This window comes from Equus asinus, chromosome 8 (genome assembly GCF_041296235.1).
Source record: "Equus asinus isolate D_3611 breed Donkey chromosome 8, EquAss-T2T_v2, whole genome shotgun sequence".
In the NCBI taxonomy this organism is placed as follows: Eukaryota; Metazoa; Chordata; class Mammalia; order Perissodactyla; family Equidae; genus Equus; species Equus asinus.
This window is the reverse complement of record NC_091797.1, coordinates 93,745,987-93,764,210: the sequence shown is the minus strand read 5'-3', so window position 1 is coordinate 93,764,210 and position 18,224 is coordinate 93,745,987. Positions and strand designations below refer to the sequence as shown.

At 43.7% G+C, this 18,224-nt stretch overlaps 1 protein-coding gene across 8 annotated transcripts in view; it reads left to right on the top strand.

The window, feature by feature from the left end:
* Positions 1-275: 275 nt before the first annotated feature.
* The window catches only part of PISD (phosphatidylserine decarboxylase), a 38,776-nt gene continuing 20,827 nt past the window's right edge, over positions 276-18,224 (top strand). For 3 of the 8 annotated variants that reach the window (XM_070516430.1, XM_070516438.1, XM_070516434.1), the window contains exons 1-3: positions 2,769-2,947; positions 6,715-6,794; positions 10,406-10,581. In XM_070516430.1, the coding sequence (XP_070372531.1) occupies positions 10,490-10,581 (92 nt within the window). In that variant the 5' untranslated portion in view covers positions 2,769-2,947; positions 6,715-6,794; positions 10,406-10,489. Of the gene's footprint in view, positions 407-2,768; positions 2,948-6,714; positions 6,795-10,405; positions 10,582-18,224 lie in introns of those variants that run through there. The other 5 variants (XM_070516428.1, XM_070516429.1, XM_070516431.1 and 2 more) reach the window with 5 other exon arrangements.

The following is an 18,224-nucleotide window of genomic DNA, read 5'->3' as shown; positions in this document are numbered from 1 at the left end:
TAGCTCAGGTGATATAGTCTCAAATCTCGAATGACTCAGGTTTTCCAGGCGCACGAGGAAATGCACGTCAGAGGGAAGGCGGAACACTGGCAACGCTGGGCCCAGGCCCAGCTTCACCATAGCAGGTGCCGCCACCACCCAGGCCTACCTAACCCGGCTCTGCAGCTGCCGGAAACTTCAGGCTGGTGGGGCGGAGAGCAGCCTGAAGGAGTACTTTAGTCGGCTCCTCCCACAGCCCTCTCGCGTTCCTCGTTGGCCCCGTGAACTCGAGGCTCGTGACGTCACACGCGTGCGCCCCGCGTGTGAAAGGGGGCGTGGCCCATCGGGAAGGAGGAGACAAGATGGCGGCGTCCGTGGGACGTCGGTGTCCGAGATTGCTGCGCGGGGTCGCGTCGTGTCGGAACAGGTACAGCTGCTTGGGGAGGCTGCCCCGGGGTGGGGCGCGGGGGGCGGCCTGGGCCAAACCGGGGTCGGGAGAGAGAAATAGTATTTCCATCGCGGGCTCGCCCTGAGGAGAGCTCGGGTGGAGACGGAGCCACCCACCTTCACCTCGAGCTCGGGAGCAGGTGCGACTGCCGCCGTGTAGGGCTGTTCAGGTTTAGTTAGCGTCAGGCCTAAGCGCTCAAGCTTTGCTCTGTCCAGGGAGGTGGAAGTGCACAAGGGGCACGCACACACAAAACAGATAGAACGTGTGCTCCCTAGTAGAATCGAGGCGTGACTGGACGCCTCTTTCTCGGGGATTCTGTTCCTGAGAGGGGCAGTGTGATGTGGGAAGAGCACTGGACTGGGAGTCGGGCGGCTTTCACATCGGATTCTTGGTTTTGAAGCGAGGGAGTTGGATTCGGTAGTTTCAAAATAGTCTGTTGTGGAATTGGGGTCTTGGTTACTCTGGTGACTTCCAACTGTTAGGTTCTTAGAGCTGGAAGAGACCTGAGAGGTCATTTAAATGCAGCTTTTTTGGAGTTGGCGAAATTGTGGCCCTGTGAGATGAAGGAGCTTGCTCAGTGTCACCCAGCCAGTTAGTAGCAGAGCCAGGACCACACCCGGGTACCTCTCTCTCACGCAGGGACCTTTCCTTCGGGCTTCCCACCATGAGGGCATTTATTATTTAGAAATAGCGTGGGAGCATTTGGACTCTCGGAAAATGGATTAAAATGTTGGTAGCTATGACTTCAGAGTTGGTTGCTCCGTGTCATTTCAGAGTTAAGGTTTGACAGACCCACAATACTTTTGTGTTTCCGGCAGGGATCATTTTGTCCGCATTGACCAAAGCTTGCGCTGTGCCTGGAGGTGACTTATCATTGTAACTTTGAGAAGTAAAAGGGCACTGAATTTCTACGGTGAGGGAAAAGAAACTGTCACTGGCTTTGCCGTGAAAGCTTCACTCTTCCATCGTTAAGTGTTCAGAAATGGTGTAGCTCTCTCAGGAGGCCGCTCTGCGATGTGGTGGTAACTGTTAGTATTTGGACAGGAAGGTCTCTGTGGTTTCAATGTTATTACCAGGTGTGCTGCTTGTGAGTCAGCCATGAATTCATCTAAACTGTGTCACGAGATGGAGAGCCTAAAAAATGACACTCCTAAAATATACTTTTTAAAATGGTGGTGAGGATATGTACCTCACTCACCATCATTAAAAAAGGAAAAGGAAAAACAAGTCATACTTTAGTACCAGTGTAGGTAGATAAGACTGGATTTAGGTGCAGTGGGTGGAAGGAATGAGGATTTGGGTACAATAAGAACTTGTAGTTTTCAAAGGTATTACATATCAAGATAGAAACTGTATCAATACACAAAAAAAACCCAAAAAGATAACATTCCCATGAGTTTTGAGTAAAGTAGTGTCTGTGAGACGTATAGATGAAAGCCTTGTATTGCAGGAAAGTTTTTCAATAACTGGATGACGTGGGGCAGGTGATAGATCAAAGAGAAAGGACCATCTTGGGTGATAATTTAGGGCCGTGTTTCCCAAACTTGTTTAATCAGAGAATGGGGTGGGATAGTTATTAGAAATAGAGATTCGCTGATATACCCCCACCCTGCTGCCAAATTCAGGTTTAGTAGATGTAGGTTGGAGCTCTGGCAACTATGCTTTTAACAAGTGCTGCAGGTGATTCATAGGTTCAGGCAAGTGTGGACATAGTGTCTAGGGAATGGTTGCTTGTGGAAGACTCATTCAGAAATGTTTATGACATCGTGCCAGGGACCATGGGGGAAATAGAAGAAAAGAGAGGAACTAAAAGATATATTTGAAATAGGCCTTGTGTTTAAGGAACTTTACAGTTTAGTAAAAAAGAGGAAACACTCTACTAAATATTCTAATACAAGATAGAATGTGGAAAAAGGTCTTGAAGAGGGAGAACTTTGACAGGTTTAGAAAGCAGGAGAGATATAAGGATTCTAGTTAAAATGTTACCGCCAGGGGTGATGTTAAAAATTTTATAACCAGGACAGTGTGGGCACAGACCAATCAGAGTGGACACTAGTCATAGATAGTTGATGTGGCCATCCCAGTATGATGAGCTGAATATCACCTCTGTTACTTTTAATAATAGTAATAAGTAACTAGGTGCCAAGCCCCGGGCTTAGGGTTTCACATAATTGTCTCAGTCCTAATGTGGTAGATCCTGTTCTTAGAGATGGAGAAACTGAGGCTTAGAATTAGTTAAGAAATTTCCTAAGGTCCCACAGCTAATAAGTGGCAGAACTGAGATTTGAGCCACACAGTCAGACTTGAGTTTTAATCATGCGCTGTAATTGCCTCCTTGCAGAATGCCCATTTGAGTTCACCATGTGGAAGAGATGTCTGATTGAGCCTCTCCTTTCATCTCCCTGGGGCTTAATCTCACTGTTGAGGTTGAAGTCCACTGAGAAGACAGACAAACCGCTGTGTTCCTGGAGACATACAGACAGTAAACGAGTGAACATATGTAGCATGTCTTCATTTCAGGTAGTGAGATGTACTGTGAAGAAAAATAAAGGAAGGCAATTAAAGGTTGGAGAGTGCTTGAGAGGGGCCACTCTTGGGCATATGGTGGTCAGGAAGAACCAAACTGAGGAGCAATCATTTGAGCAGAGAACTGAATGATGAGGGAGTGAGCCACATAGAGGGGTGTGCCCAGTAGTGTAGACAGCACATGCAAACGTATGGAAGGGGGCAGAGGTGTGGTATGTAGCAGGAGACATGAGTGACGAGGAGAGGGAAAGCAGCAGGACATCTCATAGGTCAGCAGGGACCAATTACATAGGATCTCATCTTTCTGTTTTGAAAAGATCACTTGGCTGTTTTAAGGCGAATAGGATATGAGAGGCCAAGAGTGGAAACAGGGAGAACAGGCTATTGCAGTCCTCCGGTCAGAGATCGAGTGGCTTGGGCTAGGGTGAGAGTGGTGGCCATGATGAGAAATAGGCAGATTAGGATATATTTTGAAGATAGAGTCTTCATGCCCTGCCAGTGGGTTGAATGTGGCTGGTGAGAAAGAAAGGACTTAAGAATGAGTCCTAGGGTTTTGACTTGTGTAGCTGGGTGTATGGTGGTCCCTTTTTCTGAAATGGTATATTAATTATAGTAACACTGCTGTCATAACAGGTAAACCCGAGCGTCTCAGTGAATTAATACGGTAAAAGTTTACGTCTTGATCTTGTAAAGTCCCAGTGGGTGCTCCTGATCTGTGGGGCAGCAGAGATTCGGGAACCCGGTCTCCTGCCATCTTTAACACATGGCTTCCCAGGGTCTGCATGTTTGCATCAAGCAGGCTGAAAGGGGAAAGCCTGGAGGTGGGTGCCTGGGAAGCCTGAAGGGTCCTCACATTGGCTAGAACTCAGTTCTGTGGCCACACCCTACTTCAAGGGAGGCTGAGAAATGTAGTCTGTTGAGTGCCCAGGAAGAAGAGGCAGATTTGGTAAACATCTGGCTAGTCGCTGCCGTAGATGGACAACTCTAGGGGAAGAGCAGGTTGAAGGGGGGTTCGGGAGGGTAAGGAATTCTGTTTTGGACAAACTTAGCTGGAGAGGAGTCACAGTGGGAATGTTGAGTTGCCAGTTGGAAATACGGATCTGCAGGTCCCTGAAGGAAAGAATCATCAGTATCTGGCTATTTAAAGCCATGCGACTGGATGAGTGTTTCTAGGGAGAGAGTATAGACAGAGAAGAGGTCTGAATCCTGGACTTGGCAACAGTTTGACGTTAGACAGAGACCAGAGAAGTAGGAGGAAAATCAGGGTCCCAGAAGCCAAGTGAGGAATGTATTTCAAGCAGGAGAAAGGGTAAAGGGGGTCAAAAGGTTCAAACTTCCAGTTATAAAATGAGTCTTGGGGATGTAACATACAGCATGGTGACTGTATTAATAATACTGTATTGCATATTTGAAAGTAGCTAAGAGAGTAGATCTTAAAAGTTCTCAGCACAAGAAAAAAGATTTTTGTAGCTATGTATGGTGATGGGTGTTAACTAGACTTATTGTGGTGATCATTTTGCAATATATGCAGGTATTGAATCATGTTGTATACCAAAACTAATGTAATGTTATATGTTAGTTATACCTCAATTTAAAAAAAAAAAGAAAGGGATCAACTGTGGCAAATGCTGCTGAGAGGCTAAATAACGTGATGGCCAAGAAATGTGTGTTGGTGTTGACAACATGGGGCTTGTTGGTGACGTTGACAAGAGGTGACATGATAGGAACAAAAGCCTGGTTGAGTGGGATTAAGAGAGAGTGGGAGGTGAGGAAGTGGCGACAGTGAACATGGCTCTAGAGCTTATTATGAAGGAGAGCAGAAAAGTTGGGTGGAAACTAGAGAAGGATATGTAGTGGACGGTAAGATCACTAAGATTGGAGAAAGTACAGCATTTGAGGATGGGAATGATAGAGTAATAAAAGACAAACTGTTGTGATGAGGCATTTGTTCCAGGAGCCGGCGCTCCAGCAGAGAGCCGAGCTCTGGGTTCTTGGGCGGGGCTGTGAGGGGGAACAACCATGTGCAAAACCAACCACCTGAGAGCTGTGCTTCGGTTATGGTGGATAAACGATTATCTCCCGTTCGTCCCTCCCCCAGCCAAAAAAAGAAAAAGAAAAAAGCCTTATTCAACAGTCTGCAAACATTCTTTTAGTTAGGAGATTCAGCATTAATTCTGGAACACACAGTACAGCAGTGTGCAGAACATAACAATGCCCCCTTTAGTAAGTTTCTACACTTCTTATTCTGATTCTGTTTGGAAAGCAGGGTTTTAGGCTTTTAGCTTCTGTGGTGGGAGTATCCACTCTAAGAGATGAGCATTGTTCAATGCTGAAAGAATGTTCATATTCTGAAACACACCCTTCTTTGTGTTAATAGCTGTGCTATCTGTCTGGCCTTAGGGGTGGGGATTGTCATGGTCCCATGCTTTTTCTCTGTACAAACCTTTTTGCTTATTGGAGACTCAGATTCATCTTATTAGCTGTGTTAGCACCATGCTGTGAGGGTGTTTTTAAGTCAAGGAAATTTCATGTGAAAAAATGAAGGTCCTAAATCTGGTAATGTTTACAGGATATCTTTATAAGACATAACCACTAGATATCCATGGAAGTAAGTATTATTGTATGAAAGTCATAAATTCAGTTGTATTTTCCACAAGAATAGCAATTTAGACATTTATAATAGAGTAAATCATTACATCATTAAAGGGTTCCAAGTTAAAAAGAAGTGCTTACTGACAAGGATATGGTCTCTTTACTTTAGATTTCAGGCCGATATTTGGGGAAGCTGAAGTGCTATCTGAATTCAAAGTGGGATGTTTGCTCCTTGATTAAGGGGAGATCTAGCCGCTAACTAAAAGTTCACTGATGCCTTGCTTGCTGGCATCGTCGTCTCTTATGCCACTGGGATATGTCCAGTTTCCCTGGGTGAAAACGGAACAAAGAAGAGAACCAAACTGAATCAGATATAATATTTTTCTTAGAGCTCAAAAGCTGTGAAAATAATTGGTAATTTTTTCTCGGAACACTTGAAACCTCTTCACTCTGTTGAAGTAGCTTTTGTGGCAAAATAGCCATGAAAGATAACTCAAAAATTCTAAACCAGTTGAGCCTTCCAGACTTGAAGTAGATTAGAATAATTCAACATGGTTTGTTTGTGTCATTTTTTTCCAGGATAAACATTTAAAATTTCAGCCACCTGCACTATTAGATTCTTTAATGAGTAGGGGTTAGATATTTACAAGGCTTCCTACAACTCTTTTGTGGTACAGAAATATCTGGCTTTGTGTAAGAGTACTGGCTTTGTTGCTCGTTATGATCTTAGGTTTAATTAAGAAAAAGGTAACTTTTTATTGTGAAATCATTTCAGACTTGCAGAATAGTTATGAAAATAGTACATAGAATTCTCAAATACCCTTTACCCAGATTCCCCACATGTCGACTCTGTTTGTTTTTTCATTCTCTCTCCCTCCCTCTCCCTCTCTCCCCCCCTCTCTCTTTATGTGTGCGTGTGTATATATGTTTTTTTCTTAAATATTGGAGAGCAAGTTAGACTTGATACCCTTTTACCTTTAAATATTTCAGCTCTTTTCCTACAAGAACATTTTCTTACATAATCACGGTACAGTGGTCAAAACCAGGAAATTAATATTGATATAATACTGTTATTGAATCTATAGACTGTATTCAGATTTTGCCAGTTGATCCAGTAAGTTCTTAATTTTAAGAACAATGTTTAATGTTTCATTTTTGCTTGGTTATAGCCTTCTTCACTGTGAAAACACTACCCTGAGCCATTTCCTACAACCCATAAGGAAGCTGCCTCTCAGAGCCTTTTGCACAAGTAAGTAGCAATTAGAGTGATGCTGGCTTCTCTGTGTTTCACTTTGCTCATCAGTAAATTGGGATAAACTTAGCACCTATGTCATAGGATTGTTGTTAGAATTAAATGAAATTGTGCCTGCGAAGTGCTTAGAGTGCCTGGCATGTAGTTATCACTGAAGCGTTAGCTATTAACTCATCATTTTTACTGGCTGCATAGTATTCCATTGCATGACTGTACCATTTGGTGTTGCACATTTAAGTTGTTTCTAGTCTTTTTCTTCTACAGACAATTCTGTTGTAATGTATCTTTGTGCATCTTCAGGATAAATTTGTAGAGGTAGAATTGCTGGATAGAAGAGTTTACATATTTTACAATTTGGTATTTAGAGCAAATTGCTCTTCAAGGAGAGTTGGCCCAGTTTACACTCATAGGAGCAGGAAGTGCTCGTGAGTGCCTCACTTTCCCACACCCTCACCAACACTGTGGATTATGAACTTTTTTGATCTTGTAAACAGCTGTTGGAACCCATACAAAAATGTGTATTATCTTTATTATCTAAATATCCTTTTTATTCCAGCATACCAAAAGCTATTTTTAGCTGCCTAGTAAGTGTACTTTGAGAATAAAATGAGATGGTTAATGAGGACAAAACAAAAAGCTTATTATGGTAGTTAATAGGGGCACATCTGGGGTTTACTTATTAATGAGGACTTGCATGCTGGAACACGTAGCAATAACAAGAAGGGTGGAGGAGGAGCCTCGGACATTGAGTCATAATCTGGATCTGCAGGAACGCTGTGCTCTTGTGAAGTGACAGACCTAGCAGAGAGGTGGTCAGGAGTGGAAGCTTCACTCTACTTACTCCTTCCACGTGGAGGGTGAAGTGAGCCTTTGAGAAGGCAAGAGAAAGAGCCCTGTGATCGAAGAAAGGACCAGTGTCCCGGACAGCATTCAGTAGAGGGTGACCAGTCAGTCTAGGATGCTGACTCAGTGCAGGGAGGGTACACCAGTTCTCTTGTCACCAAATATTTCAGAAAGAGAAAAAAAATGTTTTTTGCTTTTTGACAAGTCTTTCTTGGTCAGAGGTTGACTATTTAGTTGTTAAGTAGTAGGGTTCATTAGGAATAATTAGAAGATGGAAGAGATTAATGACATCTACACTTGCTCATTAAAAAAAAAAGAAACAGTAGGGGGCTGGCCTGATAGCATAGTGGTTAAATTTGCCTGCTTTGCTTTGGCAGCCCAGGGTTCATAGGTTCGGATCTTGGGTGCAGACCTATGCACTGCTTATCAAGCCATGCTGTGGTGGCATCCCACATACAAAATAAAGGAGCGTTGGCACAGATTTTGGCTTAGTGACAGTCTTCCTCAAACAGAAAGAGGATGATTGGCAACAGATGTTAGCTCAGGGTCGATCTTCCTCACCAAAAGAAAGAAAAAAAAGAAAGAAACAGCAACAACTAAAACATGGAGGAGGGACAGTGATGTCAGAAGCAGGATGATTTCCTTCCTTTGGAAGTTAGGCATTGCTAAGGTTATGCTCTTTGGTTTTGCACAGGCTACTGAGAATTCAGTTCTTGAGATTTTAATAACAGCTTTGTTGAGATAGAATTCGTGTAACGTAAATTCAGCCTTTTAATTATGCAATTCAGTGCTTTTTGATATATTCGCAGAGTTGTGCAACTGTCACCACTATCTAATTTTAGAACATTTTATTCCCTCCTTGTGCTGCCCTTGCTTTGCCCGCATAACAGCACTTGACCTATTAAACTGTCACTGTCTGTTTCTCCCTACCCCAGGACACTGGCAACCACTAATCTACTTTATGTCTCTATAGTATGTTTCCTGTACTGGACACTTTATTTGAATGGAATCATACAATATGCAGTCTTTTGTGGCTGGCTTTTTTTGCTTAATGTTTTCAAGGTTCATGTTGTAGCATGTGTCAATATTTCATTCCTTTTTATTATCAAATAATAGTCCATTGTGTGGATGTATCACATTTTGTTTATCCATTCATGAGTTGATGGACATTTGGATTGTTTCCACTTTTTGGCTATTATGAATAATCCTGCTGTTGAACATTCTTTTGCGGAGTGGGGGGAAGATTAACCTTGAGCTAACATCTGCTGCCAATCCTGCTCTTTTTGCTGAGGAAGACTGGCCCTGAGCTAACATCTGTGCCCATCTTCCTCTACTTTATATGTGGGACATCTACCACAGCATGGCGTGCCGAGCGGTGCCGTGTCTGCACCCAGGATCCGAACTGACAAACCCCAGGTCGCCGAAGCGGAACGTGCACACTCAACCGCTGCAGCACCGGGCCGGCCCCTTGAACATTCTTGTACAAGTTTTTGTGTAGATGTATGTTTCACTTCTCTTAGGTATATATCTAAGAGCAGAATTGCTGGGTCATATGGTAATTTTACATTTTAACATTTTTGGAGGAACTGACAGTCTTTTCCAAGTGGCTGCCCCATTTTACAGTCCCACCCGGAGTATGTGAGGGTTCCAGTTTCTCCACATCCTTGCCAACATTTCTTTGTCTTTTTGATTGTAACTATCTTAGTGGGTAGGAAGAGGTGTCGCGTTGCTGTTTTGATTTGTTTCCCTGATTACTAATGATACTGTGTTGGTTTGCTAGAGCTGCTGTAACAAAGTACCACAGACTGAGTGGCTTAAACCGTAGAAATTTATTCTCTCCCAGTTCTGGAGACTAGAGGTCCGAGATCAAGGTGTCACAGGATTGCTTCCTTCTGAGGGGTGTGAGGCAGAATCTGCCGCATGCCTCTGTTTAGCTTCTAGTGGTTTGCTGGCAATCTTTGACTCCTTCAGCTTACAGCGGCGTCGCCTAGTCTCTGCCTTCATTTTCACCTAGCACTCTCCCTGTGTGCGTGTCTGCCTCCCAATTTTCCCTTTTCATAGGGACACCAGTCATATTGGATTAGGACCCACCAATGATGCCCTTATTTTAACTTGAGCACCTCTGTAGAGACCCTGTATCCAAGTAAGCTCACCTTCTGAGCTACTTGGGGCGGGCACAATTCAGCCCATAACAGATGTTAAGCATCTTTTCATGTGCTTATTGGCCATTCAGATATCCTCTTTGGAGAAGTGCCTATTCAAATCCTTTGTACATTTTTAAATTGGGTTGTCTTTTTTGTTGTTGAATTGTAAGAACTTATGAGATTTTGCATTTGAGAATACTAGTGTCCAATGAGAATTGGGCCTGGATTGTAAAAGTTAGAGAGCCTTGGGTGAGAAATGGTACCTGGCTCGCAGTCATGGACTGGTTGGTGGCCCGCTGGGCAACCTTGATTAGTTTTTTGACCTCTTTGTGATTCAGTGTTTTCATCTTAAATTCTGTGACTATGGTGGCAATTGAGGTGCACTGTAGTTTCACAGGAAAGATCCTTGTCCCTTATTTCTTGATAAAATTTGGTGACAGAAGGATCTTAGTAGTGACTTAGGGTTGCACCTGTTTGTCAGATCCCTTCAGGCTCCAGTCATCTTTACCGAGGGCTTCTAAGATGCGTTGACTCTTCTGGGCTCTCCTGTTGATGCTGTGTTTGTATGACTCGTCCTTGTCCCTTCTCCCAGGCTCAGAATTTTTCTGTTTTTTGTTACAGGTGCCAGAAAAGTCCACACTGCCCCTGCTCGAAGCTTGTTCCTGCTGCGCCCCCTGCCTGTTCTTTTTGTGACAGGCACCGGGTATGCAGGTTACCGGCAGTATGAGAGGTACAGGGAGCGAGAGCTGGAGAAGCTGGGATTGGAGATTCCACTCAAACTTGCTGGTCCCTGGGAGGTAGGATTAAGGTGGAACCACCTTGAGTTCTCATCCAGCACAACTGTCTGTCACTTTTTAAATTGCCCCAAAGTTGAAATGTTTGAGGAAGTGAAATGTGCTTTTATTGGAGGTCAGGTCTCTGGTGGGTTTTTGGCAAGATACAGTTGTTCTACCTTTGGCGTCACGTCAAGGTTCCCTTCTGTCTCCAGACCTACCTGTGGTCTCCCCAAGGGCTCTGAGTAGAAGTTTCCTGATGTTGAAATCCTGAGTGTTCATGCCTTATACTGGGGCTGGCATCCTGGCAGTTCATGCCCTTCTCAGTGTGAGGATGAGCTGAAGCAGTCGGACTTTTGTGATGTGGATTAGTTCTCACCACGAACCAGACTGAAATAATCAAATTCCTTTATTGTTATTACTCAAAATGCTCTCCCCATGATAGGGCCACACAATAGGGACATGAGGTATAATGCACTGTCTTATTCATCTGTGCTTCCCTTTGCCAAGGCGATACCTAATTCAGAGCAGACATCCAGTAAATATTGAAATTAAATATAAAGGGGTAAGTTTGAAAATTACTTTCTTTTCAGCCATAATTTAGCAAATGAAAAATCTGAAATATCAGTATAGTCTGCTAGCTGGGGCAAAAGAGGGGGTGAAAGTAGAGATGCTATGGTATTTGGAATGATGCGTTTGGGTTTCTTAAGGAGTCACTCCATATTGGTAATCCAGCTCAGCTGAATGCAGTAGCCAGAGTGTCTGGGTCCTGAAGGCGAGTCCCAACCCTGCCCCTCGCTAGCTGTGTGAACTTGGACATGTCACTTTTCGTCTGGTCCTCTGTGTCTTCAGCACAGTGGGTTGGATTGGAACATGACTCTGCGATTCCTTCCTGCTCTAACGTGTACATAGGACTCTTTGTTGGCATTGGCATTACATGCTACATTATAGGTTTCCTTCCAAAATCCTGTTTTGTTTTGGTTTTGACTTTCTTCCTCCAATAGAATCCAGTGTAAGGATTTCACTTGATTTCCAACAGTCCTGTAAAACTGTGACTTAGTCAGCTGGCCATACAGATCCAGATGTGTCTGTTACCCTGAGAGGTGTCTGTCTGTGTGCCCATGTGTCTGCTCTTTGGCCTGTCCTTTTGGCTTGGACTTCATAATAACCTGGTAGTATATCACAGCATCCTTTTGGTGATTGGTAATTGTGTCATGTATGAGTCACACTTTCAAAGTATGTTGTACTCCTTTATTTCCCATGACGGTGGTGGTTTCCTCTGTAAACATATCCTCCTCTAGATTAGTAGAGTACTTGTAAGACTGTGATCATGTGACTCCACTGAAGCGTTAGACCCAAGCTGACTTCCCTCTGACCCCAGACATTTGTCAGGCTGACTCACCTTGTGACCAGCTCACATACTTTCAGGAAATTCCTACTCATTTCAAAGGTATCCCAAGAGAATCTATATTTGAAAGAAATCTGCTGCTTCCAAAATCATGAAAGACCGATGTCAGAAGTTTTTTTTAGCATCCACCATTTGTAGAACTGGTATTACCAGCATGAATGAGTCAAATACCTGAAAGATGATTGTTTTTAAAGAGGACGGGGTTGATTAGCTCAGAAGTTCTAGGGCCAGGACAGTGACAGGACACTGAGCAGAGTGTCCTAGTGCAGCATGAGATCTGAAGCCCCTGCTGGTAGAGAACTGAGCTTAAGTTAGATCCTGGTGTTTTGGTTGAGTAACATGGCCACAGGACGGCTCCTGGATTTCTAAGTTGGGCTCCGTCATTGCTGTCTGTGAAGAGGAAGTGGTCTGGACTCAGAGTAGACATTGTAAGGTTTCAGAAGAGGCAGCAGGCTGTGAGACGGAGAGTCCTGAACTGGCAGTCGGGGGCTGGGTCCCAGTCAGGCCCCTGGCCCCACCTAATCACCGTCGTCTCATATGAAAACGAGTGAGGACCCCCGTCTGGCTGATGATCAGAATTATTGGGGTGCTTTAGAAATTGTGGATTCTCTGGTCTCTCTCCTGGAGATTTAGAAAGATTGGGCAAGGCTCATGATCTTTGTTTTAAAAAAGCCCCTGGGTGATTCTGATGACAGCCAGATTTAGGAACCATGGACAGATGAGCTGTAAGTTTCCTTTAAGGGCTCCATTTTTAAGTGGCCAGTGAAAATTTCTGGTGGTGATTTGCTGGACTGTAATCCTTTGATATCCCTGAGGTCAGGTCTGGCATTTCCAGAGCTGAGAGAGAACACAGGCTGGTAGTTACTGCTGAGATGAGCCCCTGGGGTCAGGGGCGCAGTTGAGGTGATTGGATGATTTTGTTTTACCAAATAGCATCTTCTGGGTTTCCGGAGATCTACAGGGGTCGAGGGGCGAGGTAGCCTTCCCCACGCATGAAGCATTCCTGTTAGCTCCTGCTGGTCAGTGTGCCAGCAGGAAGCCTTTGTTCCCCTTTCCCATCTTGTAAATTTCTCTTGTGCCAGAGAAACATCTGATTATCCCTCTGATTCAGAACTCTTAAGAGAGTGGTTGTAATACGTTATGTTGAACAGCACTTCACAACTTTTTGAACCCTTTTCGTTACAACAGCTTACTGAGGTGGTCAGGGCAGATGTTAGAGTCATTTTATAAATGGAAAGACTAGTTGGTAGCAGAGTGGGTTTCAGAACAGAGATCTTTTTTTTTCTTTATGAGGAAGATTCACCCTGCGCTAAGATCTGCTGCCAACCCTCCTTTTTTCTTTCTTTCTTTCTTTTTTTTTGCTTGAGGAAGATTAGCCCTGAGCTAACACCTGTGCCAGTCCCCATGTACTTTGTATGTGGGATGCCTCCACAGCATGGCTGATGAGCAGAGCAGGTCCGCACCTGGGATCTGAACCCACAAACCAGGACTGCCGAAGCGGAGTGCATAGAATCTTAACCACTTGGCCGCAGGGCTGGCTCCCAGAACAGAGATCTTTTGATGCCAGATCCCATATTCTTTGAACAATACCATGTGGCTAGTAAGAGGTGTTCTTAATACGGAAGTCAGACACTGATTGCAAGAGATGGAGGTGAGCTCCCTGTCCACTGGGGCTTGCTGTGTCCTTGTGGTACCTCCATTCTCTGAGGGCTCTGACTGTTTAAAATGTGAGTGAATGTGAGCGTACTGACTTGAGAAGTTGTCCGCCATATTGTAGGTGAACATTCATGTTAGACCTCCCTCCCCTAGCATAGCGCTCTTCAAGAATTTATACCCAGATCTTTCCTTTATTTTACTAGAATTTCTTTTTGTTTTTGGTAACAGTATGGAAGAAACCGTAACTCCAAAATCTATGCCAACTGCTTACTACCAGCTGTGCTCTGGGGTGTGGGGGCAGGGCTCTCACAGAGGGGCATGGAGGGCGGAGTGTTGGACAAGGTCTAAAGAGACTTGAGCTCTGGGCGCCATCAGCTGCGAGACCTTGGGCAAGTTCTTTTACCTTTCTGGGTTCTGTTTTTACACATTCAAGAAAATATTTCTAAGATCTTTGCCTGCTCTAAGATTCATGGTCTTTTTATGGTAGGAAAAAAAAAAGGCTCATGCAGTTGGCTGAGTAGAAATGAAACCTTTGTGTTTGCAGCTATGGGATTAAAGGAATCCTGTAACTAGCAACGGAGTAACCTGTTAAAGAGGGTGCTCCAAAGTCCCCAGAAGCTTGCAGAAGCATCTAGGGTCTAGGTTCTCTCTTTTTATATATATGTGGCATCACTTTCCCCAACGTGGAAATAGCTTTGTCCTTTATCTAATTACAAAGATGTGTTCATTTAAGAAAAATCAGAAAATGTTGCAAAATATGAAGATGAGAACAATGATGACCCATAATCTCAGAACGCACAGGAAACCACAGGTAACATTTTGGTGAACATTAATTAGCCCTTCCAGGCTTTGGCTGTGTTTAGGAATGTGTATTGTTAATTTAATTTTTATTTTTAATGAGGTGGTTTTAAAAATTTCAAATAAAATATGATCATATAAAAATTCAAATAGTTAAGAGGGGTTTACATAAAAATAAGTCTTTGACGGGGCTGGCCCTGTGGCCGAGTGGTTAAGTCTGCGTGCTCTGCTGCAGGCGGCCCAGTGTTTTGTTGGTTCGAATCCTGGGCGTGGACATGGCACTGCTCATCAAACCACGCTGAGGCAGTGTCCCACATGCCACAACTAGAAGGACCCACAACAAAGAATATACAACTATGTACTGGGGGGCTTTGGGGAGAAAAAGGAAAAAATAAAATCTTTTAAAAAAAAATAATAAGAAGTCTTTGATTCTCCACCTCATCTACTGATCACATCCCGACTCTCCAGAAATAAGCAAGCATTTTTAATATTTATGTATATCTTTCCAGAAAGTCTCTCCATACCTACATAGCTTTTGTTATTCAAAGTTGATTTAATTTTTTCCAATTTTATTGAGAAATAATTGACATACATCGCTGTATAAATTTAAGGCATACAGTATGATAGTTTGATTTATATATATTGTGAAATGATTACCAACAATAGTTTCAGCTAACATCCATCAACTTATTTAGATACAATGAGAAGAAAGAAGAAAAAAAAATTCTTTTTGTGATGAGAACTCTTAGGATTAACTCTCTTAACTTTCCTATGTTTTTTACAGCGATGTTAACTATAGTCATCACGTTGTACATTACATCCCTATTACTTATTTATCTTATAATTGGAAGTTTGTACCTTTTGACCACTTCCTCCAATTCACCCTCTGCAGTATAATCTCTTCTCTTTTTTAGATTCCACATATAAGTGAGATGGTACAATATTTGTCTTTGTCTGACTTATTTAGCATAATGCCTTCACGGTCCATCCGTCTTGTCACAAATGGTAAGATTTCCTCATTTTTATGGCTGAATAGTATTCCATTATATATATACACACATACCATGACTTCTTTATCTATCCATACCTCACTAGACACTTAGGTAGCTTCCATGTCTTGACTATTGTAAATAATGCTACTACAATGATTTAATTTTTAAGTCAGCTTTACTAAGGTATTCTTTACATACAATAAAACACACCCTTTTTAAGCATACAGTTCATTGGCTTTTGATAAATCTATGCACCTGTGTAAGTGCTGCCACACTCAAGATGGAGAACGTGTGCCCCTTTGCAGTCAGTATCCACCTCTGGTTCCAGGCAATCACTGAGCTGCTTTCTTTCACTGTAGGTTAGATTTGTCTTGTGAGAAATTTTATATAAATGGAATATACTCTGTTATATGTGGTTTATTTCACTGACCATATTATAGTATTGTTGTTGATGTCTTCTTTTAGTTCTGTTAGAGTTGCTTTACAAATTTTGGTGCTCCTGTGTTGGGTGCGTATATATTTATAAGCGTTATGTCTTCTTGGTGGAGAGTCCCTTTTATCATTATATACTGTCCCTCTTTGTCTTTCTTCACCTGTTTTGCTTTGAAGTCTACTTTGTCTGATATTAGTATAGCGACACCTGCTTTCTTTTGTTCATTATTAGCTTGGAGTATTGTCTTCCATCCCTTCATTCTGAGTCTGTGTTTGTCTTTGGGGCTGAGGTGTGTTTCCTGGAGGCAGCATATTGTTGGGTCTTGTTCTTTGATCCGTCCTGTCACTCTGTGTCTTTTGATTGGAGAGTTCAATCCATTTCCATTTAGAGTGATTATTGAAATGTGGGGGCCTACTGCTGCCATTTTGTGTCTTGTTTTCCGGTTCTCTTCAATTTCCTTTGTTTCTCGTCCCATGGTTTAGTCTGTTCTGATGTAGACCTGCTACTCTCTGTTGTTGTCCTTCTACTTATCTCCTTTGCTCTTGGTTTTGTAGTCCCTTTCCTTTTTTTGATTTTTCAGGAATGAGGGTTTTCCTGAGCATTTCTTGAAGAGGAGGTTTGGTGGCAATGAACTCCCTTAATTTTTGTTTATCTGGGAAAGTTTTTATTTCTCCATCATATTTGAAGGATATTTTCGCTGGGTAGAGAATTCTCGGCTGCAGGTTTTTGTCCTTCAGATTTTTGAATATATCATTCCACTCTCTTCTAGCCTGTAAAGTTTCTGCTGAGAAATCTGCTGAAAGCCTGATGGGGGTTCCTTTGTAGGTTAATTTCTTCTGCCTGGCTGCCGTTAGTATTTTCTCCTTGTCGTTGACTTTTGCTAGCTTCACTACTATATGTCTTGGGGTTGGTCTACTTGCATTGATAAAGTTTGGAGATCTATTGGCTTCTGTCACATGAAGTTCCATCTCTCTCCCCAGGTTTGGGAAGTTCTCAGCCATTATTTCTTTGAATAGGCTTTCTGCCCCCTTCTCCTTCTCTTCTCCCTCTGGTATACCTATAATCCTTAGGTTGCATCTCCTAATTGCGTCAGATAATTCTCGGAGAGTTTCTTCATTTCTTTTTAGTCTTAGCTCTCTCTCCTCCTCTGCCTGCAGCATTTCTATATTCCTATCTTCCAAATTGCTAATTCTTTCCTCCATATTATCGGCCCTACTGTTCAGTGCATCTAGATTTTTCTTAATCTCCTCTATTGTGTTCTTCATTTCCAGTATATTCTGTTTGGTTCTTCTTTATAGTATTGAACTCTTTTGTGACATAGCTCCTGAACTCGTTGAGTTGTCTATCTGAATTCTCTTTTAACTCATTGAGTTTTTTAATGATGGCTGTTTTGAAGTCATCATCATTTAGGTTGTATATTTCATTGTCTTTGGGATTGTTTTCTGTGTGTTTGTCATCTTCCTTCTGTTCTGGAGATTTAATATATTTTTTCATATTGCTTGATGGTGTAGATTTGTGTCTTCACATAGAGATAGAGTTTAGTCACTGCTTCCACTTGTTTCTACTGGTGTGGTGGGGGGACAGCTGTTTATACTGCTCCAACCAGGAACCCTATCAGCTGTTGCTAACTGGGCCTGGGCCCCTCCTCGTAGTCACAGTGGTCCTGTGGGTTCCCTCTTCAGCTGTGGGGGCCGTCACAAGGGGGCTTCAGACTGCTGGTGCCTACTGTTGCAGACCACCTAGACGTGCTCCCTCCTTAGGGTCTGCAGCAGTGTTATGGGCTTTCCCAGTGGCCAGGGGCAGGATCACTTATATTTGCAGCTCTGTGACTGTCGGCGCCCACAAAATCTCGCTTGTCCGCTATAGGTCACAGCAGAGCTATGGGCATCTTCTGCAGTCTGTGGTTAGCTCACCTAGCGTTGTGGATGCTGGGCGGGGCCTCTCTGATAATGGCCGGTAAAGACTCTGCCTGCTGCCGGGATGGAACTCTAGAGTTTCTCCCCTGGGCTGCGCACCCAGCCGCTGGAGCTCCACCCAGCCCCAGTCCTCTCCCAGGAGATTTCTGGTAGTCCTGAGCCCCTCCCGGGTGAAAGCCCGGTCAGTGGAGCCGGCGGTGGCAGCTGGCGGGCCAGCGCGCCATTTGGGATTCTCTCCGGGAGCCCCCAGGCGTTGTGGAGGCTGGGCGGGGCCTCTCTGATAATGGCAGGCAAAGACCCTGCCTGCTGCCTGGACGGGACTCCAGAGTTTCTCCCCCAGGCCGCGTAGCCAGCCGCTGGAGCTCCATCCAGCCCCGGACCTCTCCCAGGAGATCTCCGGTAGTCCCGAGCCCCTCCCGGGTGAAAGCCTGGTCAGTGGAGCTGGTGGCAGCGGCAGCTGGCGG